The sequence below is a fragment of the Folsomia candida genome, unplaced genomic scaffold (genome assembly GCF_002217175.1).
Source record: "Folsomia candida strain VU population unplaced genomic scaffold, ASM221717v1 Fcan01_Sc001, whole genome shotgun sequence".
In the NCBI taxonomy this organism is placed as follows: domain Eukaryota; kingdom Metazoa; phylum Arthropoda; class Collembola; order Entomobryomorpha; family Isotomidae; genus Folsomia; species Folsomia candida.
The window spans coordinates 19637855-19661801 of record NW_019091193.1 but is presented as its reverse complement, the minus strand read 5'-3'; the positions used below and the strand labels follow the sequence as shown (position 1 = coordinate 19661801).

The following is a 23947-nucleotide window of genomic DNA, read 5'->3' as shown; positions in this document are numbered from 1 at the left end:
CCAATGATGAAAGTGGATAAAATTGAGACTGCTGCTAGAAAGCTGACAATTTAATAGAGATTATAGTAGTAGTCTACATTTTATTGTAATAGTTAAAACAACTATGCGGACGCAAAAATTATATATGTTACATGAATCATGTAACATGATATCAATGCAAGTTTCCCCCAGTCTTCGGTTGTGCCAAAGTGAAATTATTTTATCACGTTCTTTCACTCTGAAAAGAAAAGTTGTGATGATGAGACATTTCAAGATTGAGACAATGTTGAATAGCAAATAAAGTAAAATTTCAGGTCCATACTACCCCCCAGAAAGAGTACCATGCCTTGCTGTAGAAATTATGTGCTATAAAGTGGTAAACTAATACATTACATTGTGAAATTTCTGAAACATTCTCCGTGACTTCAGACAATTGAGTTCCTGATGCATCGTGCCAATGTCCGAAAGTTGTACAAAACCATCCTTCGCCTCCATCGAGGTAAGAATAAATGGCAGTGATTAGATTTTACGGTCAAACAATCAAGGATCTACCTACTCCATGAAGCTAGTTTCTGTATTTTAATAATGATATTTGATAATAATTATCTCAGGCCTTCCGGACGGAATGAGAGAGTTGGGAGACCAGTATGTCAAGGACGAGTTTCGTCGACACAGGACCATTGGGAAGGAATTCGTAGCCCCCTTCATGGTCGAGTGGTCGGTAATATCAGCCCAACAAATATTATCAAAATTTACAAAAAAATCGTAAAATTAGACAAAATATGTGTTGGAATATAATATGGTTGAAAATTTCTAGGAGTATGCTGCGACTCTGGCAAAACAGCTTGGGCTCAAAGGTCCCAGGTCCGCATCAGGTCACATTGGGCGACCCCTTCCTGAAGAGAAGCTGGATGATTTCGAAGGTCAGCAGATTTACCAGTTGTACGAGTTGAAAAAAAGTATTGCTCCAATTCCTGGAGAAGACGATGGTATGAGTACGCCCAATAGTCGTGGCAATGATGACGCAGTAAAGAACGTGGATCGGTCAGGAAAGAGATGATAATCTGCATATTAGTACCTCATTTGTTAAATATAAATGTTGCTACCCTCTCTCTAGTCAATGTTTAACTATTCATTCTTGAATTGTGTATGTTATATGAATAATTACGAAAAACATCAGCAGGCTAAAGACATTTTTTATTGCAATGCGAGTTTATTGCGAACAGTGTAAATTTATAATCAACAATAAATTGTGTTGCAATACTGGAAAGTTCATTATTATTTTGAATACAATATGATTTTAGAGAAAGCAAGTTTCTTGACATATTTATTTGTACATCAGCTCTCTACAACACCCTATAAATATTTTACTTATTCTGGTTGCCTTTATAGTTTACATGATATGAGAGAATTGGTACTACACAATGTTTGTATAGCCTAGGAATTTGTGCAACTGATTTTTTTGGTTCTGATTTAAGGTCGTATGAATGTCTATAAATATATTTCAAAAAATTACATCACAGATAATACCTCTTACGATAATAGTTTTTTTGGCCTGTGCAAAACTGTCTTCTATGTAGACTACCAACATTTGTTTCTGTCTTTGTGATTCTCTGTGATAGGCATTTAGTGGCTGAAATGGGTGGAATATATTGACAATTTTTAAATACATTAACTCCATCCACATTACACACACATTTAGTGTATTTAGCAATGTGCACATAAATTGTTAAAATATGGATATATAATGATTATATATATTGCTTTCACGTTTGTTGTTGAATCATTTCATGTCAAATACAATTCAAAAACAACGTCGGTTTTCCTACACACAGCACATGTGTATAAGATTTTTTTGCGTTCATTCTCCGTTAAGTTGGGTTGAGTGGTGTCAACTTGAATGAAAGACTATTCAGCATTCAGACGTTGAGATAGAAATTCCGATATTCGATTTTGTAATTCAAAGTTTGGTGTGAGCGTCATGATGTGCAACTCGATATTGGTAAGGGGACTGGTCGTCTTTCCAGTCAGAAACCATTCGGTGATAGCTTGTCTCTCATATGTATGAGAGTCTATGGACAAGAAAATAAAAACTATAAGAGTGGTACGATTATAGCTTCCTCGTCGTCCACTAAATGTCTCGACTTCGATTGGACGCGCTTGGAGGTTAAAATTTTCGGTGGACGCCGGACCGAAAATTTTTCAGGAGGCATTCATAAATAAAACTTACCACAGGTTGTTACGGGCTCGATCATTATATCGTGAGTGATTGGACAGAAAAATTCAACAGGTGCAGCTATTGTCATTGATTTGGACAGTCTTGTTTTTGATGAACTAATGCCCAATGACTTTAGCCACTTGATTTCTGTCATAATTTTCTTTCGCAGGCTTTCATCATCTGCAATAATCGTAATTCGTCAATTACCAAACTGTCAATAGAGATAATCATCATCAAAATCGTCACGCTATTTCTCGTTACCGATGGAAAGATCAGTTAATAGTATCTTGTCCGTTATCGTTGCTAATTTTTCTCCGCTGATTTCATTAGACTCGAAAATATGCCCAAGGTCACCCAGTCCAATTTCAGCAAGCCAGTTAACAACTTCATCACAACTCCATTTGGAAATTAGATTTTCTATAGCCATGTGTTCCACACTGACAGTTTCATAGGCGAGAGAACCTTGTAGCTGCCATACTTTTACAGTGTGATCGCTTGAACCTTAAAAATACATTTAAAACAAATAAATATTTAAAGTATTTGGAATATGTATGTATACGCAAACTTACATGTTGCCAACATAGAGCTGCCAATAGCAAATGCACAAGATGTGACGTAACGATCATGTCCTGTAATTTAATAAAATTTACAATTTGTAATATTATGAAAAAAAAAAACAAAAGAAAGATTGGTTAAAATAAACCTAACCTTCTACCACGTGAAGGCAGGCACCAGATATCTACATGGTATACACATACACAAATATAATGTTACAACGAGTGATTAAAATCAAATTATCAAATTATATATACTTACCACATCCCACAATCGGACGGTCTTGTCACCAGCGGCACTAGCAAGTAGTTTGCCAGACGGTGCAAAAGCAACACTACAATTCAGAGTACAACTTTTTAATATTTAATTATAATATAAAAAAGAATCGTTCTACGTATAATTACCACATAACGCTTGCAGTTCCATGATCCGTCAGGGTGTGACATAATGTAAACGCAGCCCACTTATTTGGCCTGACATCCACGTACCAAATCTTAATTAAGGAATCGTTTCCTCCAGTGGCCAACAGAAATCTATGCTGTCCATGGGTTCCATCCAGGCCTACAGGCGAAAATTCACAAGAGGTTACGCCAAGCTCATGGCCTTCTTGACTAATTATTGGGTTTGTAGAATCATCCGTGCAATCCCACAGTTTGATGTAACCTGTAAGAACAATGCTGTGTATTGTAAAATGTCTTCATTTTAATTGAAAACCTCAATTGCTACAATTTTTAAACCCTATATCACTATTACAAAACCTTTACACAAGAGACCACTTATAAATTACGTAACGCAAGACGAGGGAAGGGATGTATGTTCCTTCAAAGGATATCGTGTTAATATTGTTACGCATGTTAAAGGGGAATAAAGGGCTTAAAAATCCAGAATTTTGCGTTAGGTAATTTATGTACTGCCATAAATTAGTACCACTGGAATTTGCACAACAGGTCACAAGGAATTGACCATCCGGTGAGAAAGCAGCTCCATTTATTGCATCAATATCTGCCAATTGCCTTAAAAGAAACATGTCAATTATCGCGTGTCGTTGAAACAAACCCGCATAAATTAGTAATTAGGTAAATACTTTATCAATGATACGTCTTTCATCCTCCACAATGACGCCTTCCCATCATCACCAGCTGCCACCAGCAAAGATCCATCGAAAGAAAATTTGCATACGCGCAAAGCACCACCGCTTGGATGATAAATCCCACCAGCTTTTTTCTGCAAAGAATAAAACCAACAACCAAATTGTTAAATTACAAAAATTCTTGCCTTTTACATAAATACGAGTGTTTAAAATTGTGTAGTTGCTTTTTTTTTACTTTTAAACCAAAAACTCACTTCAGTATTAAACAGGTTAATTGTTCCATCCGTGCTTGCTGAGGCAATAAGATTTGCTGATGGTGAATATGCAACACTATTGACTGCATATTTATGGGAGCATATTTGAGCAATGTCGATTTCCACGCCGGTGTCAAGGTTCCAGGCAAACACACACTTTGAACTGCTGTTCCATCGAAAGAATCAAGACAAACAAGAATACCGAGTTCAAGCAACATGCACCCAATGCAGAATAGCAAATAGTATTACAGATCTATTAGTTGACATTATCTATAAGACGACGTTTTCAAGAACCAAGCTTGGATCGGAAGCTGTTTTCCATCATTTAAATATTCAAGGGCTGACTGAACATACTTACTGCACGAACGTTAAAGTCATAAAGCTAGTTTATAAATGCATGTTAGTTTTTTTTACTAAATTATTTAACTAATTGCATACCCCAGAAATACGCATTATAGAAATATAGCAGTCATAGGCAGTCGCATTAAGTAGCATTAATTAGCATAATAAGAATTTGATTTCAAAAATAATCATCGCACCTGGCCCCAGCTACGACCAAAGTTGTTCCGACAAACACACATGAGTTAAAATCTACTTTGTGTACTTCGTACGATGCTTTGAGCACAACGCCATTTTCTTCCTGCAACATCCTTGATCGACACAGCTTTTCATATTGAGGCCACATTTCCCCACTTGAAAGGCTGAATTCTACTCCCAGAGAAGACTGAAGCTCTTCATCCGTGTTGATGGTTCCAGCCAAATCCCAAATTATTACTTGCTTATCGTTCGATCCTGAATTACGCATATACATATTATACATGTTAGTTGTTCTTTTTCCCATTCCTTCACCACCACTATTGGTGGTGAAGGAATACTTCTGCCGGTACATATTTCAACTTGTCTAACCTGACGTTAAGAGCTTTCCATCTGCAGAAAATCCACATGAAGTGACAAATCGATTGTGTCCTTCGAGGACTTTGATACATTTTCCACTGAGCTGAAACGTTGAAAAAACAATTTAAATATCCGGTTTGATGTCAAAGGTGCAGGAATAGTAATGAGAACAAACCTCCCACAATCGGACAGTTTTATCTCCCGAGGTGCTAGCAATCAATCCACCTACGGAGCTAACCCGGACACACATAACAGATTCTGAATGCCCTTGGAGGACACGAAGTGGACGAATGCTTGACTTTAAACCCCCCAGGGTGACGTTCCACAGTTTTACACAATGGTCATGTCCCCCCGTGACCATCAAACAAAGTTTCCCGATACCACCCTCCGCTGAAAGTCATTAAACATACAAGTGATATTTAATTATTTGGTTTGAAACAAATCAAAAGCAACGAGACGAAAAATTGATCAAAATTAGCTCAAGTAAGTACATAACGGACGCTTTAGAGACAGCATAAATTATAACCAGTGTGCGTCTTATTACTTTGCGTATTTATTCCTTGGAGAGTCAAGAAAATGATTCTTACTAATAAATAAATAATTTATTCATAAATATCTTGGACTTATGCTATGAGAAATGAAAATCAATGCATCATGAATAAGTAAGAGCCACAATATGTAGCTTAGTTCCCATATTTCATTCTCCAATTTCATTTCTACGCCGTGCACCACAGCTCAACCAAACCGATACGATCAATACTTTCAAACTTTAATTTAAAACTGCCTTCTTCAACTACTCGCTCCGTCGAAATATGTACTGGAATGTACAATGAGAAAGTCACTTGTAGCGGAAAAAATAATACTAGATGGCTACGTACCAGTAATAAGCGCTGGTGCGAAACATATGCTTGTGACTCCTAGGTCATGAGCGTTTTCCACAGTTGTCAATGGTTTATTGGCGTCAGAGTCTCCGCAGTCCCATAAATGAAGTAAGCCAGCACTACATCCGCTTACTGCGTAACTGTCATCTGCCGTCCAGCTTCCGGCATAAACTGATTCTTCATGTGCTTGCAGGGTTCTTAAACAAAAGTTATTCATGGCTAATTTAGAAGCGCAACGTTGTTTTTATTTAAACAAAACTCTTGGCATACCGTTTCAATGTCCTTGTGGAAATGTCCCAGATATGTACAGAACCACAATCCCCTGCAGTTAGGAGTAAAGTTGATCGAGGTGAAAACTGGCATACTCTCACAGCGCTGTTCCCTGGTTGGATGAAACTAGTCAATTTATCTCCGTTCTGAAAAACAAGGATATATTACATATGTAATAATAACTGGCATGAAAATAACGATTATTGCGCTAAAACACGCACTGGCATAACAGACATAATTAAATTAACAAAACAAAAAGTAGCATGTATAAAAGTTCACGCACCGTTGCGTCCCATAAAATTGTTGTCCCGTCTACTGACGCCGTCGCCAAAATGGTCCCATATGGTGAAAAGTCGACACAGGATACCTAGACACATGAACATAATAAAGATGATGATAACATGGTTAGCAGGCTGCTTCATAATATTCTTAATGACCAGATAATCGTTAATTAAGTTAGCAGTAATTAATTTAGTAATTTACTATGAACGTTTACATTTCACAATATCTTGAAATTTTCCAAAAATGTTGTAAATTCTAACGACAAGAAAAAAATAGCATGAAATGTAGAGAAAACATGGTGGCCGAATGCCGGAATTTTTTACGCTCTTTAGACATGTGAAATACAATTAGATGCTAATGGTCTAAATACATTTGTGCGTATTAAATAAACATTTTTGGGGAATAAATACATATATAAGTTATATAACCGGTCACATATATATTTATATATTAAATATATTTTTGTAATCCTGAAGTACCGTGTATTTATGTTCCTTTAACGGCGAAAATTCCACCCTTGCGAAACCTTCTCCCTTTTTCCATTTACAGATTTCTACTCGCTTGTCCCTGAAAATGTGCGAGTTTATTAATTCCATCATACACCTCACAGTTACACATCGATCAAAAAAAAGTGAATATGCCATGCTCATTAATTTTTGTCTTCTTCTTACCCAGATCCTGTGGCCAGGATGAAGTTCCTCCCAAAAGCGACGCTGTTGACATCTCCGTGGCTGAGTGACAACGTCTGCAGCAGTTTTGCATTCGAGAGATCCCAGACGCCCATTTCGCCTTCGAAACCTGCCATGGCGAGAGTCCTCCAATTAGTATTCCAACCCTCAACAACACCCCCCTCTGCACCTTCGCCTTGGACCACCAAAACTTCACGCCCGTCGTCCTCCTCGTCAACCTCTACACTAAATTCTAAACCAACTTCTACCTGGTACAGCTGCTTATCCAAAAACTTTTCAAAATTCCGCTTTCTTCGAAAGTTGTTAAAGTGCTGGGCCAAGTTAAAAGAACTAAGGATAGTGTTGCGCAAAGTGTCCCCTCGACTAGTGAGGCTGCTAAGGCTAGGTCTATGAATTAGACGGGCATATCGTCCCATTACTCAGAGAACAAACTAGTCATGAAGTAAATGTTTTTACAAGTTAAACATTTCGCTATAAACTAATCACAAGATCGTATCCTCGACCAGTTAATTTTTAACTGCTAAGCAAAGCAAGTCACAGACCTACCAAACCCAAATGTGTTAAATGGCGTAGTTAACTTGTCCAGAAACTCACGTAAGTATGTACGTAGAGCGTATTATTTATTCTGATGCTGTTTTTGAGGCTAGTTGTTTATTTACATTTTTCCTATGTTCAATGTGATGCTAGCACATGATGAGTTCAAATCAGATCGAGTGATCCTGTTTCATATGAAGACAGTATGCACAGATGCCCTCTCACATTTCAGAGCGAGGCGAGATGAGAATTTGTGAGTGAAAGTGCGTAGATTCTTCACCTCGCAGGATTCTTATGGAAAATGCTACCAACCAGTAATGCACGAATTATGGACACCTCTTTCTACGAGCTGGCCTTCTTGAAATATTATAGTAACGTGATTATCGAAATGGAACAATAATTTAAACAATAAATAACTGAGCTCCAGAGTCACGATCGGTTTGAGATTTAGCCTTTCGTACAATTGCCTGATGAAGTTCACTACCGCTTTAATACCGAACTAATATGTATGTTTGAATGGGTCGGTCCCCAGGCTAACACTGTGACTTCCATAGTGAAAGCGGAGCAAGGGAAAATATGTAACAATGCCAGTCACCGCTAACAAGGAAGGACCATCTATAATGGCTGGTGGACAGACACTAATAACCCGACCGACGACGACGACGGAACAATTCCACAATCAGGGGAATCGAATTGAGCTTAGGTTTTGAAAATTAACCATTTGTTCTCATATTACGTGACTGGCTGCCTTACTTTCCCTTGATATATGCGTTGGTTACGTCTTCTCTCTCCCATTTAGTCGAGCCTCCTGTAGCTCAAATGCTGAATCTAACCAACGGCAACCTATCGACATGACGGTATTTAATAGCTGGCTATAATTTTGCCAAGAGGGAATCGAAACAAGATAATGTATTGACCGTTGTCAGAATATGAAAGTTAATGCAAAGCCCATTCTATTTCTGCATTCTTAAACTCACAAAATAATTCTTAACCCATGCCAAACTTTCACCAGCACAGAGCAGTGCAACAGATATCAGCTAATCTACGAAACTTTGTACATAATTACATCAAAGAGGATGTGAAATAATGTGATTTTTATTCCAATTTTAACCCTTTGTACCGTTTTAGTAATTAGCAAAGTGATTCAAGTGGAATTACTTATTTTGTCATTGGGGCTTCACGTTGTATTAAGTTTCGAATATACATTATTTGCTGTATTTAGTTGGAGGAGGCATGAAGTATGCATGAGCTTGGTAATTATTATTGGATCGAAGTGTATCTAATTTGGTAATGTTGTAATTTTCTATTCCACTGGAGGCCACAAAAGTATAAAATGATTATGCATATTTCTACAGAAGCTATAGTATTGGAACCTTTAATTGTCAAGCCAAACAACTGTCAAATTCATATTACTAACTCTATATTTCCCTTTTTAGCCCGAACCAGGGCTTATGTAATTGTCATGTCCGTCTGTCTTTCGATAACTCTCGAACGAGTTGACCGATTGACTTGAAATTTTTACCATATGCATATTTGACAAAGTTAGGAAACGAGTTCGAAGATGGGTGACACTGGTCCAGTGGTTGACCGGTGGGGGTCATCGGAGTGGGTGGGGTATTATGCACCAAAATTTCAAAATCGTCATGGAAAGCTCAAATTTGGTATAAAGGTTGCTAATGGCCCCTAATGAAAGAATATGAAGTGAAATTGGAAAATTTGTCAACCGGAGGTACCCGAGGGGGTGACCCACACCGATTTTCAAAATCATCCAATCGAGCTGAAATTTGGTATAGAGGCTGCTAATGGCTCCTAATGGAAAAATATGAAGTGAGATTGGTAAAATTTTCATCTAGAGGGACCCTATGAGGTGACCCCCACCGATTTTCAGAAATTAACATAGAAAGCTGAAATTTGGACCAGAGATCCATACTGCTTTTTCACGAAATAACATGAAGTTAAATATGAACAAAAATTAATCTGGGGGCTATAGAGACGACCTCCACTAGGAAGTAGTCAAAGGAAGGGATAGTAAATATTTTTAGAATTTGGAGCCTAGTAATACGAAGGATTGATGGAAGAATTAGTGCAAAATAGTAGCACATAATTTCATAGAAAACTACTGACAAACATGGGTTTACTAATCATTCCTGGTTCGGGCTAAGCAAAGCTGTACTGATAGGTTTTCGTTTAACCTTATTAATGATTGCTCCAAAAGTCATACATCCATAATATGTATGCATACATACGGATATGCATATATGGACGAAATCTAACTAATTCGATGGATTTAAGTAAAGTCAAATAAAAGCGAATTATTTAAGGGGGATGTGGGACGAATTCGAGTTGTATGTATATGCCTTCAATTGCCTTCATACATATTATGCATTTCATATCATCACGCTCATAAGAAACAATTGACAAATGTTGAAGTCTGTGGTAAAAGGAAATCCAAAGCGTACTATGTATACATACATAAATACGTAGATTGAATTTGAGACCTAGAAAAGCTATAGCTAACCATTTATAGCTACCCATTTTCTGTTACAGCTCATAGCATGAACTGTAATTAAGCATGTACATTAATCAATATTTGTAAACGCCATCGTGGCCATATTTTCAATAAAATGAACGCTTTCAGTCTATAAACGGTGAACTTAAATAAAACCTAGAGTCCAGTGTTGATCTAGCCCGAGTCAAGGTCAGAGTCCGCTTCTAAGTTTTTGTCAGGTGGCCCAAATACTAGTATCAACTATTTGTCTACTATTTGTAAGCGTCAAAAATGTTCCCATAATCCAACAAGAAAAATTGCAGCTTGTTCGACCAGTTTAAAAACCAGTATGGGTCACCCCGTTGTATTCCTCTCATAAAAATGTCCATAAGTAAATTTGACTTTATATTCTTTAGTCTGATGTTCCATTATCTTGATAATAACCGAATTTCAGTCTTCTACACAGATTTGGAGTATACTTACTTGGTCTTCTACGACCATTTTAGAAAATCAGTGGGGTTACTCTACTGTGGGTCCTTCTAAATAATAATTTGGTCCTTATGACATTGTCTTTTTAGCACACAACTATTACCAACACCTCGAATATCAGCATTCTATGATCATTGTCTGAATATTCTGCATCCACAACCCCACCCAAATTTTATTTTATGACCCCCCCCCAGGTCAGCCACTTGACCGATTTTGCTCATCTTCGAACCTAACTCTTCACCCCATACTGCATGTGCACCATTCATGCACCATTCGCGAGACCGAAAGACGGACATGATGGTTTCATAAGCCCTGCCTCGGGCTAAAATGCATAACATAACCATCATTATTCTCAAGAATAATTTGTTGTAATTCCTGGTCTTTTTACATTTCTTGTATTTATTTAATAATAAGTTGCATGCCATTGTTTATCATATATTAAACGCTCCATGATGTCGAACTACGAAGAATATAATTGACATGTTAGGCCGGAAGCTTGTCAACCATCATTAAAACTTTCAATTGGTAAAGTTTAGAAAATAGAGAAAATAAATGCCACACAAACTTTAAACTAATAATTTGTTTTCTTCTATTTGTTGTTGAAGTTTTGGTATTTCGTAAAACAGCCTTGGGTCTTTGAAATACAACTAATATTTGGTATTTCAAAATCGTCAATAAATATGACAAAACTTGTGTAACTTTTCTTTACCCAGTCATCAAAACCTCAAGAAATATTTGCCAAATGCAAATTCTGCTAAATTAATGTAGCTCAGCAATAGCACCCACGGTCATTATTTATCATTTTAATTACAAATCTTGACGAAATAATTCATGAGCTTGGACGTCGTATGTATGTATAATATATATGTATATATACGTATTATGTATATAGCAGTCAAGGGTTCTTGTTTTCGCAATCATCAATGCCATGTAGAAATTTTGAAGGTATGAAACAAAAACAACGACAAAGGTTCAATACTTCTCTGGATTCATCCATATATGCCATAAAATATTAAGATCAAGTGAAATTAACGCAAACCTCTTGCTCAAAACACAATTAACAACCTCTCATTATTTTACTGGTATCAGTAAATCACTATAAATGCCATATTTTGCGAAATTGCCGTATTAAATTGCCCACTCTTAAAGGCAGTCATGCAGTGACGCATTTGACTTGATTGCATACATAAGTATGTACCTACCGGGGCTTCTTCACTGTATTATTTCTGGTTGGAAAGAACAATTAAAGCGGAGCAAAGGTGAAAGTCACACTCATCTATTCGTAATATCCAATCACACACCACGACCACGTACCCCCAACGTGAAATTATTTACCAACCATCCTCGATCGAATAATATTTGCCATCAACTACACAGCCACGAGACATACATACATGTATATTCGTACGTAAATACGTACCTATTGTTTGCAATGCACAATAGGAAAGCATTAAAGTAAAAGTCATCAAGCAACAAGGATGAGCACCTTATTACTTACTCGTTCGCTGTCTAAATAGGTTGCACCTCGGCCTACCTGCCGAAAGGGCCGACCCCAGTAATAAATATAAATAATATGGATCGAGGATGGGACCAAATCCAATACATGGAGTAAAAAGCAAGAGATATCCATGATAATTTTTGTTTCTAGCCGGACACGACTATCCAAATCCCATAATCAAATATTCATAGCAGACTTGAATTAATTATTCAAAGAAATGCTTCTAAACAAATAATGTGATTTGGATTAGCTTCCATCCATTATTCCCCCCATTTCGACACGCGTTGTATGATATGAAGTGAGTCTTACCTCCTTATGGTTGATTACGCAAGGTCTTCAGTACCGTTGTTGTTGGAAAGGAGTAGGAAAGCAGTAATGAATTGTGATTGTGACACCTATGCGACACATGCAGTCAAAATTCGCAGCAACTGGATACACATAGGCGTCTTTACATAACGAAATTTAAAATCCTTGACTAAGGTGCGCAAAATTTCACTTTGGAAATTCAAGAAATTATTGACGACGTAATGAAAAAACTAGGATACACAACGGGGAGCTATAATGACACAATGTTGGCTCTAAAGAAAATATTGCACACTGACAAACTAATAGAGACGTGTGTACATAACACGAGGGTATTATGTCTTAAATAATACAGAAATAAGGTGTGCTGGTGGTAAGGAGAGGAGAGAAAGAAGGGGAGACCTAGAAACGTGAAAACAATGATACACTTCTTTTTTTATTTACAATTGGCTGCTTTCACAAACTCGGTTTTGGGAGTTATCGGATTTGTCATTATTACTGTTTAGAGCATGGAACGTATTAAGGAAGACACAATATGTGCATGGCAAGATAGGGTAGTTTAACGATCAGGGGAAAATCAATACTTTTTGGACTAACCTACTTCAATTTGTGATGGTGTTTGGCTCAAATGAACCAAATAGATACATACATAATAACGCTATAACAGCGTTTTCATCCGGTGAACCAAATCCTAAAAGTAGTGTTGCATAAGTTATAGGTTCAGCATAGCTTCTGTCATCCTACATAAACAAACCCTTGCTTTTGAAATACATTCTACAAACTTGTACACGTACACATTTCACTTTTCAGTAAATGATGACAATTCAGAATGCCATATTTCTTAAAACTCAATGAGTTCGATAAAAAAGATTATTTGCAGCAGGTTTTTCATAGTATATTGTGATGTATTGTGGTTTTGCGTACTAAATACATACAGCAATAAAGCTACACAAATGACAGTACATAAAAAGAACATTTTAAACCCTATCAGCTATAGATACATATGTAAGTATAAGGACATGAGAATGCGCAAAGTACACATGATTAATATTCTTACGGTTTCTCAATGTAAAATACGATTACAATTTTGCATTAAACATATTACTACATTAAGCCTGGACTTTGACAAAATAACTGACTTTATTTTTTGGAAATATCTTTTGCTTGTCATCATGTAATATATGCGAAAAAGGTACTTTCAGTTTAGAGAAAATATCACACAAATTTTCAGCCTTGAAAAGTAGTCGAAAAGAAGAAAAAACTAAAATTACATATATTTGTAAAGTATAACTAATTACATGAACTGAGTAACGCCAAGCTCATATTGATTTTCTAAAGCTTCCACATCAGGGCTGGTAGAAAGGTTGGAGTTTTCATTCGGGACTGATAAATTGCTGCCTCCTGGTTCAGGACAAGGAGAAGGTGAAGTCGATTTTCTCTGCCGAGGCGATGCAGAAGGTCCTTGAACAACTTCTAAATTGTCGAGAGCTGGTTCTTCGATCTCCGGTAATCCAATAATTGTTCTAATTGCATTTGGTAGTTTTGCCTCGACAGCCATAACCTGACGGTATAATGCTTCTGCAAGGGCCAATGTTTTTTCCAAATCGATCCTCATCGACAAGTCGTTCACGTGCTGAACAATAATAATAATGTTTCACTTGTAGTTTATTTAAAATATTAGATTTCTTACCCGCAAGATTTCGCTAAGGCCAAATTTATTCTCCATCACGGTTGATCGATTTTGAATCAAAATCGAAAGACCTAGCATAATTAACCAAATAGGGGGTAATTAACAAATAATAGATATGAAATATAAGTCTCATAGTATTCAGTCTTAAAATTTTTCCAATGTATTTTACCAACAAAGAGGGGATAATTTACCCCAGGCAGACCAGTCCACAAAGATTCCCATAAGATCAATACGTCAGAATATGTGAACTCCCTCTGTAATGACAGTAAAATAATGTAAGCAATTGTCACTCTAGATTCCCGAACCAGGATTTACTAATACTAATTTAAGATATAAAATAGTTACGCAAGGATACTTATCATCAAAATCATATTATATTCGTACCTTAAACCAAATCAACAACCACCGAAAGCCAAAATACATGTTAGATGCATCACCTGGGGATAAAATAATAGAAATTGGTAAATTTAAAGAAAATCTCTAGGCGTTTAAGCTTATAACTTACAGGCGTCCAAATATGCTCCAAGGCGTGGGTCCTGTTAACAAATCCCATTTTAAGACAATAAAACAGAATCCTAACATTTATCCACGCTACTTCCTTACCACAATTTGCAGCAGCATATAACTATCCTTAAGTTGTTTTTGCATCGACTCCTGGCTGAGCTCAAAATTTGGGTGCTGTCAAATTCAAATAATTATTATTTACGCCTAATTACAATGAATATAGTGAGTTCTAGTAAAATTCCTTGGTTTTTATCTTACAATTCTGTCCATGAACTTTGCAAATAACCAAAAAGTCATAATTTCATCTTGAATTTCCATTAGTATTGGGGCAAGAATATCGCTCATGCCCTGTACGTAACCGAGGTTAAAGTGATACATCATATAAGTCATTAAAATATTCCGTAATGTGTCAGTTCCTTTGCTATTATCTCCTTTAAAAAAATCTAATGTCCTGTCAGTGCGAGAGACATCTTTCTCTGCAAGAATATAAAAAAATAAAGCAATGTCAGCATTATGCAAATACTAAAATCACTGAAAACATATAAGTAAAAATGCTTATAAATTTAAGTCACCTATCAATGATTTGAAATCTCTGAAGGCATGAAACCTTTCTTCTTGGTCCTCAGTAATTGTTGCCCTAAAATTCAAGTCAATAACAAACAATCAAACACACAGTTTCGTTTGAATATGTAAGTGTATAAGTTTGAAAATAGATATATCATTCTGACCAGTCAGACATTCATGACGCTTACATAAGCCCTAACCCAGGTTAAAAAGCTGTACTAAGATTAGAACTTAACCTTACCATTGATGTTTCATCCTATTATAAGAGCATGTTTTTTCAATAAAATTATGTCGCCGCTCTTCGTAAGTACTATTATTGTCATAAACTCCAAGGAGCAAAGGCCAAACGTGCGGCCGTATTGATGCCTCGACACCCTGTTGAATAACAAATTAAGATTGGGGGTTATTTTTTATTAGTAATAATCCACACTTTTCACTTAGTTTTGTGTATGCAAGTAAATTGAAACATACCCCTTGAAAAATAATTCTTTTAATTTCTTCAAAATTTAAAATCCTTCCGTCATTGTCCAAATAGTTCAACCACTGTTCTAAGGATAAAGAGAAAGAAAGAAATTTTATGTACACTTTGCTTGAACTAAAAAAATGATAAAAGTTATATTCATCAATGTGATATTTTTTTGTCCCTTCCAAATTGCAATAGCGGGAAATCTTTCTTGTTGAGTCAGTCAATCACCATTGTTTAAACATTTTTCTCCAACAATTTCAGCCACTAAATCCTTAATTAAACGTAAGTACTTACCATGTCATAAATTATAAGTTTTATTATTACTTCATTGAGATATTTTTCGTTCGTAGGTCTTTACTTTAATCGTATAAATTTAATTGATGTGTAGGTAAATCATGGGTGATTATTCCGACGATGACGATGACGCTTTTGTTAACTCTCCCTCTTTTCCAAATACTCAAAAACCAGCACCGTCATCATCGTCTTCCAAACGGAAAGCAGCCACTCCCACCAGCAGCAAAGCTGAAACGTCCAAGAAGAAGAAGGGAGACGACGATGACGCAGAGGAGGAAGAATTGCCAAGTATCAGGTATTTTTCAAATTAATGAAAATCATGTTTAGATATGAGATGACTTTTTTTATGCATGATTCCAACAGGTTTCTTACATTGGACTCGGATGATGATGAGGACGAACTGGTTTCGAAAAATGAGTGGCGAATGGTGGAGGGGAGAACGAGATACATGAGAGATCCGCCCACCAGTCCCCCCGAACGAGGTTATGCAAATAGAAAAATTGATCTGCGAGAGGACAAAGGTGGCATTGTTTGGTGGCCAATAACCAAAGTCCTGAATACGAATAAGAAGATGTCTGATAAGTCTGAAGGCAGGCAAAATTATTTTTAATTTCATATTATTATGGAATGTACTATTTATGACATGTTTTGTTCTTGTTTTTAGATGAAGGGGATAATAAACTACGAGAGTTTTTCTGCGAGTTGGCTCGAGAGGTCAATGAGGATCAGGAAATGGGATCACAACAATCGACTACTTCTGATCTCACCCCTCTTACTCCTCCAATAATTACGGGAAAATATCCCCCTCTTACTGCTGCAGAGAGATTAATTGCAGAAACTAAAATTAGGCAAGCGGGGAAAGAAGGATTGGAGGTTCCGGGGACAAAGTCGAGGGTTGCGTTCTCACCACCAAATATTAACCGGGCATACGGGTTATTCGTTCTCGTAGCGCCAAATACGAAATGGAACTATATTTGTTCCGGGATTTCTAGTAAGTAATTTTCTGTAGATATGATGAATTATGTAGTATGCTCTGATTCCACGCATGACATGTTTCCAGATTGTGTGAGAACAAGGTCAACTACTGTGGAACCGATCCCAAAATGTCACCTGCACAAAGGAGAACAAATTGGTTTTGTATTGGCTCAGTTTACAGATGGGACCAATAAGAAAAACGACGTCGTTCTGCATGTCATTGCCTCTTTCAAATATATTTATGGGGATGATGAGGGAAAATCTCATAACGCAACACGGGCCATCATGCTTCAGCATATAAACAAGCCAACTATGGCTTTTAAATTATACTCCAAAGAACGTGAGGCTGCTAAAAAACCACCCGCACAAGCAGTTGAACTTGTGGAGCGTCGCCTATACTTTGATGACGAAGATAAACTCCTGAAAGTTTATTCAGCACGACAGGTACTAATAATGCTGCGAAATATGTATGTAACTCTCACTCTTACAATGAATTGTCCAACCACTTTTAGACTGTGACACTCCTTAAACTACTCTTATGGCCCGATACTACAATCAAAGTAATCTCCCTGAATGTACATATTAACCTTCCAAATGGTGCTTATAAGGAATTGTTGGAGGAAATGGATCTGTATGGTTTGGAATTGAAGATTCATGACAAGCTATCATTAGCAGCAGCAACAGCAATTAACTTGGAGGAGGGTGCGGACATTCCATTCCTCCTACATGCAGAGAAGGGTGAAAGTCTTGGGGCATTTTTGAAGAGAGGAAGACAGGAGAGAAAAGGAAAGGTCGCTGCATTATACTTTGCCTCAAATCCCTATATTATTTATGCTGGACAAGCACGTAATAGTAGCGTGCATAAAAAGGAGTCTAACGCAGACCCTGTCCTCGCCTACATAAACAACAAGCCCTCCACCCACCCTGAACCCAAGATTGTCCCAGTCGGACTTGTACTTGAAGAGGTACAAGTGGGAATGTCACCTCCACCTTTCTGCCCTAATAGCATCTCTTCTAAAACTAAAAAATTGTATAAATCCGGACGATTTTTCTGCCCAGTCTCACCCTCTTTGTATCAATTAGAAGATCTTTGAATCAATTAAAGATTAATGCAAGTTTTATAGATAAAAAGTCCTGGAGAATTGTTCATGGAATTTTGATTAAAAAGTTTTTAGTTGATGTGTACCTAGGACCCATGTCGTCCGACTAGTAGTGCTGTTTATGCTAAATGACAATTTTTATATGAGTTTAAGTTGAATTGTTGTTCTGCTGGTCTTTGCTAATGAGATGTTGAAGTATGATTAAATGAATTAAATTGTTTTTCTTAGGTGATTACTTTAAGATACCATAATGTCTCTGCCCCTTTCATTTTCTTACCTTGACTAAGAGGTTGTCCTCTGAATGTCTCGGGCCTTGGTGGCAACTCGAAATTGGGTCTTTCAGGTTTAAATATGACCTCATAACCCTCTTCATTGGTCGTGTAATCAGCATCCATGCCATCTGAATGAAAACTTTGATTGTGAGACTCTCCATTATTGCGACTTGGACTCGACTCTTTGGAATCTTCAAATGGCCGTGGAACATTAAAAATGTGCCCACCGGGAAGTTCTCCATTCGCTGAGAAGAGTAGTAATTAAACAGTAAATTAGCAAACATATATTGATTTTTCAACATGCTTGCATACTTGCTAAATGTCCAATTTTTGCAGCAACCGTGCAGGCACCAGCATAAGGATCGTTCCTGAATTCTTTTACAAATCCCCATATGTTATTAAACTGATTTACTTGATCTGGAAATAATTCTGCCACAACACTTTTAATGTCAGAGTTGTCGTTAAGTGCCCCGGAATTCTTTTTCGAACCGAACATGAACAAGTTCTTTGTGTGCTTGGACCTATTACAGGGATGGGAAAACAATAATCATCATTGATTAATATCGCAAGAAAATTGGGACAACTAGAAGAAACACAAACTTTGTTATTCCGATACAGCGTTCCAAAGCTGAAATAAAATTTTCTGGTGGGCTTCTTTCAAAGACAAACGGATTTAGGGTCGTTCCATCCGAATGGATAAAGATTAGTTCATGCTTCCCCACCATCATGTATGACCTGAGTTCTGACAATTCTATCTTAATTGGCCTGTTTGGGAATCGAACAAGACAACATTCGTAAGGGGTGTTTTTTTAGCATTTGATAAAGAAGGTTATAACATACCGACGATATTCCGCCATTCGTGGGTCAGGAATGAATTCTACGGTTTCGTCTAAAATTGGACAGATAATAGCAAACAATCGAGTGATACATTAAGAATTGACCTTAGGACGATTATAAACATGGGTTAAAAATTAATTGAAATATTACTTAAATGTGACGTACCATTGTCTTTTCGAAATCCAATTCCAGCAGCGGGATTTGAGCCATGTAATTCTGGAATATTTGGTACATATGGACTAGTAGATCGTGATCGTGGCGAAGGATTTTCTACAGGTTTCCATTCCAGATATTCTCCAAAACGCTACATGCATAATAAGCATAACTTGCATTTTTAACTTTTGAGATAATTTACAATAGTGTTTGATTCCTAATTTCTTACGTTTTCTGTGATATAAAGCTTCCCTGGAACAAGGTGTGACTGATTTCTTCGCTTTCCATTAACTGCAAACTTTTGCGAAACTCCTCCTTGTTCAAATTTCAACTGGACAAGAAGTTGTTAGAACAATTAAGGTAAACTATTATGCAATTGTATCATAGTGGCCAGTATTAAAGCAATACCTCCGTTGTTGTTTCGAAGTCGTCTGTATGAGAATGAGTGGACTGGTCCATCTTCCCTTCGTTGTGGTTTGATTTTCTGATGAATGAGGAATCCTCGGGGGACAACTAGATACTGCAAAAAAATAATTACATTTAGAATCCGTACAAGCTCCGTTTGTCTCAGTTTCTGCAGATTGACTAAGCAAAACAAAACTCAATTGAGCCACAGAGACACCAATACTATACAGGGTATAGTATACACCCAATTAATTGTACTATTGACTATTTGTACCCGTCCGACGAGTCAATCTGCAGAAACTGAGACAAACGGAGCTTGTACGTACTCTATTTCATAATCATTAATCAAGTTAATTATTTGAAAGCTTTCGGATTATGTACTTTATAATTCTGTAAAGTGTACACTTTCTTTACTCTATACATATATTGAGATTTTCTGCATGGGCAGTCAACCACTTTAAAATATTTTAATTGACTATATGTAAAACTACAATAAAAATAAGAAAGCAAGCTACTTACACTTGACAAGTTAAATCAGTCCTCTCTCAACTCGAATCAATTGCATAAATTGAGTTTTTGTTGGGTGGTGGATGGAATTTACTTCGGAATTACATTCGAATGTAATTGGTGGTCATGATTCCACACTTCCCTACCGCCATGATCGGTTACTCAAAGTCCACCAATTAATAAAAATTATGTTATAAATATTACACGTCAATACCAAACTTGATAACTTGAATTATGATAGTATGAAATATGTCCATTAATTAGTAAACTTTATATGATCACAAAGTAAAACTTGTATTATAACTGAAAAACACGGACAAACAATGAAGAGTAAGAGAAACAAACAGATGACGATGACTAATTCTCAACAGTTAAATATGACGTCATGCACAATCAGCTGCGTGCACCAATCCAATCACACAGACAAGTCATTTACACGTGTGATAAAGTTGACCAGAAAAATTACTGTGAGACGACCAAATTGGTTAAATACTATTTTTGCTTGTTTCTATTCCATGTTTTGAGCGATCAGGAAATAAATAGTGTTGGCTAGTTTATAGTAAACGAATGCTGAGTAATGCATGTTGTGTTAGTAAACTTGTTTATTGCGAAAATCGAGTGAGTCGAATGTAAACATGAGAAAAATTGCGATTCTAACTTTCTCCAAAATTTGGCGGAAAAGGTTTGGTTAACTGATTGACTGCAGATGGCGGTGAGTGGACGTAGTGCAAATATTTATAAAACACCTCGTCTCAATAGTGTCTCACAACATGGTTTTTTTCATCCTGGTTAAAGGGGAATATTCTCACATTATTAGTTAAACTATTGTAAGGTCTATGGGAGGATTATTTTTAAAACTTTGCAGCATCCAAGCTTTTCACAATTCAGTAATTATGTCTTCATGATGGTAATGCATTTTTCACAAAAGCTTTTGATACAGGTCAAATGTAGCAACCCAACAGATATTTTTGTAAGCACTGTTTGACTATGATACGTGGATATATATGCGTGTGCATTTTATTATTCATCTTGTGTGGAGAGAGAGAGGAGAGCTATTAAACAAGGTCGATGTCTGCTGATATGCATTATTCTTGATAAAGCGGGTTATTGACTAATTTTCGAGTTCTTATCGGTCACTGGAAAAATTACGTCCGCCGCAGTCGTGTTCCCTTATCGTTCATATTATCGAGACTTGCTGGTCGAAGTATTGACATTGTTGCAGAGTTCAATATTTTGTGACTTTTTCATAAATTCCATCTCAATTTGCACACAAATGTAGAAAACATATGCAAAGTCAATAAACGCAAAATGATTTTTTTACCCAATGGAGGAATACGTATACAGGAATGGAAATTGCGGACCAAATTGTCAAACCTTTTTATTGCATTGTTATGAATAAATAGAATTAGGCATGACCTTTTCTTCTAATCTTATTTTGGGGATATGTAAAATGCTATTCGTTATCAGTCAACCTTTTTTTATTTTAGATTTATTTTTTGTTTTTTTTATAAAGTAAGTTTAAAACAAGACTTCTAGGTTTAGGTTGAGGTTAGTACATATGCACATATGCACGTTGGGTCCATCATTATGAAGTCCATGCTGATTCTTATCATTTGAATATTTACAAGTTGTAAATTAGCTCCTCTCCTGTAGGTTTAAAAATGTGGCAATTTGTAGTCCACGTTGATGGGGGAAACGTAGGAAGGAGCAGAGACAGGGCAATGACAGATAAAAAGACCAATTTAGAGGTTTCCAATTTAGAATTTAATATCATCACAGATATTCATGTGGTATTGATCCAGTTGGAAGCTAAAAACTCAGCTTAAAAAAGTAGAGTCCGGCCGATCCATCCAAACTATTTAATGAATACGATCACCCGTAATTCGACCGAAATACATACGTACTTATAGTGCCATACTGCAGTATGTAATGAAGTTTAATTCATAGGCAAGGATTATCCATTATAAAACTTTCCTACTTAAGAATATGCCTTAATACGGAATAATACGGATATAATATGAGAACACGACGTTTTATGGGTTTTAGGGTTCCAAAACACAGTCTGTGTAAGAACTGGGACACGTTTTACAAGTTGACATGATTTTAGGTGGTAGGTTTCACCTTAACACTGCCAGAACAAATTTTTGTGTCCCAACTGTAACTAGACTAGACTGTGATATGGAGTGTTAAATGTATCAAGGAAACTTAAATGACGGTGAAAGACGGGACATCATCATCATCGTCACAACGGGAATGACCTCCTTTAAATACCCAACTACGACATTGTTTAGGAGAGTAACTATACTTTCGAGCAAGTGCCGCGACCAGACTTGGATGATATATGTACATGTGTGTTTGTGTGTATATGAAGTAATACCACCACAGCCTGCACTCGCTTATTTCTACCAGACCACCCGAATCCGAAAGGGCAATCACCCGGGTATCGGATAGATGCTGAACTCGGGCAGTATTTTACGTTACGGGAGATTTCAAGGAGACTCTGGCTTCCTGGCCCCACATCATCACCATCAGATGAACGCTGCTGCTGAGGAGGAGACCAAGAAAAGAATACCACCAACCAGGGAACCAGGTTAAACTTCGTCTTTTCTGCTGAGTCCAAAAACTCCCGATTTTCAAAACCAAATCATCAACCCACTCACGTAGCCGAGAAATAATGCCTCAAAGCTGTGCTCAATGGGTTTATGCCCTCCATTCCCGATGGCCGATCCGTACTTCACCTTTTTTCTCCCATTAAATAAAAAGAAATTCATCGAATATCTAATAACCGGATGGGAAAGTGGTCTTGGTGGATTAGTGGATAAGACATTTCTGTTTGGAAAGTGTCGAATAATAATCTGTAATGTTTTAAGTCCTTGTAATATTTGCTTGCCTGGTGCCCGAAGAAATGATGTACTATATCTGATGCCCTTATGATACGTCCGCATGCATTATAAAGAAAATGCTGGATTGACAAATCGCATTAAAAAACCCAGTGAAACCCGGGGTCATTTACTTACCACTGGTACGACATTCCCTGTCTTGTGCAAACTGCGAAGATGACATAATGTGATGAAAACCTTACATAAGTCATAATGAGCATTTGCTATATATATTTAGCAGTACTGTGGTAAATAGAATGCAACATTAGATTACTTACTGGTCAGAGATAGTATCAAATCGGGCAAATAGTAATGATGAGGAAAAGTTGGTAGGGAGATGGACGAAACTTTAAAGTGGTATTGGTCTTACGGAAGAAGAGAGAAAGTCATAGAGACGAGGAGAAAGCACGTAGATTCGTGACTACATATTATCGAAAAGCAGCGTGGTCGCCAAAATCAATCAATACTTGATAATTACATAACTCATCCAACCTTATTGGTCACAACTTACTCCGTATTCAGTGGTGGTTCATTTCAGTTCAGCGTATTATGCATATGAACTGGGGAATTATATATTTCTGTAACATGCTAATACATGCATTGTATGCTTTGGTCGGACAAATGCACGCATTAAAATTTTTCCTTCAGTTTAGCTTGCTCCATTATCTGACATAAGCCACCACTTGTAGGCAAAAGAGTGCATTGGTCTTTCTCAAAAGTAAAGTCATGCTAATAATTTTGCACAAATTAAAATAAAATGTTATGTGATTTGTATCTCGTTCGTATGCAGGCTGGTCTTGATCACAATGGGGAGAGAACAAGGCTATCCAGACGACGGTGGTGGTGGTTTTTGTGGAGTTGAGCAGAGTTCAGCGAG

At 36.9% G+C, this 23947-nt stretch overlaps 4 protein-coding genes across 6 annotated transcripts; 2 read left to right on the top strand and 2 right to left on the bottom strand.

Annotated features, from left to right (window-relative positions):
- Positions 1–124: 124 nt before the first annotated feature.
- Positions 125–1267, top strand: LOC110852247 (succinate dehydrogenase assembly factor 3, mitochondrial). The gene is made up of 3 exons (XM_022100266.2): positions 125–478; positions 591–700; positions 797–1267. Exons 1-3 carry the CDS (start codon positions 424–426, stop codon positions 1037–1039), a joined length of 408 nt encoding a protein of 135 aa, XP_021955958.1. The 5' UTR covers positions 125–423; the 3' UTR covers positions 1040–1267.
- On the bottom strand, positions 1160–12706 carry LOC110852192 (WD repeat, SAM and U-box domain-containing protein 1). 3 transcript variants are annotated; one of them, XM_022100205.2, is made up of 19 exons: positions 12431–12706; positions 7095–7221; positions 6903–6990; positions 6425–6508; positions 6142–6287; positions 5869–6068; positions 5166–5380; positions 5003–5093; positions 4636–4888; positions 4097–4262; positions 3837–3976; positions 3680–3765; positions 3157–3415; positions 3014–3086; positions 2906–2936; positions 2767–2826; positions 2459–2698; positions 2210–2377; positions 1160–2051 (listed from the first exon to the last, which is right to left on the bottom strand). In XM_022100205.2, exons 2-19 carry the CDS (start codon positions 7205–7207, stop codon positions 1888–1890), a joined length of 2577 nt encoding a protein of 858 aa, XP_021955897.1. In that variant the 5' UTR covers positions 7208–7221; positions 12431–12706; the 3' UTR covers positions 1160–1887. The 3 variants fall into 3 exon arrangements, with proteins under 3 accessions (XP_021955897.1, XP_021955881.1, XP_021955888.1); XM_022100189.2 differs by lacking the exon at positions 12431–12706 and having other exon boundaries at positions 7095–8274; XM_022100196.2 differs by lacking the exon at positions 12431–12706 and having other exon boundaries at positions 4097–4259; positions 7095–8273.
- A 602-nt stretch (positions 12707–13308) lies between these two features.
- Positions 13309–20890, bottom strand: LOC110852221 (TBC1 domain family member 17). The gene is made up of 18 exons (XM_022100229.2): positions 20204–20890; positions 19688–19799; positions 19509–19610; positions 19292–19430; positions 19130–19178; positions 18890–19054; positions 18602–18810; positions 18295–18534; positions 15654–15730; positions 15424–15557; positions 15191–15255; positions 14877–15094; positions 14718–14792; positions 14620–14650; positions 14499–14551; positions 14284–14368; positions 14115–14185; positions 13309–14057 (listed from the first exon to the last, which is right to left on the bottom strand). The coding sequence occupies exons 2-18, from the start codon at positions 19736–19738 to the stop codon at positions 13719–13721; spliced, it is 2103 nt and encodes a 700-aa protein (XP_021955921.1). The 5' UTR covers positions 19739–19799; positions 20204–20890; the 3' UTR covers positions 13309–13718.
- On the top strand, positions 15792–18258 carry LOC110852229. Its single transcript, XM_022100242.2, has 6 exons — positions 15792–15930; positions 16037–16237; positions 16306–16532; positions 16607–16933; positions 17003–17361; positions 17430–18258. The coding sequence occupies exons 2-6, from the start codon at positions 16044–16046 to the stop codon at positions 18009–18011; spliced, it is 1689 nt and encodes a 562-aa protein (XP_021955934.1). The 5' UTR covers positions 15792–15930; positions 16037–16043; the 3' UTR covers positions 18012–18258.
- Positions 20891–23947: the final 3057 nt, after the last annotated feature.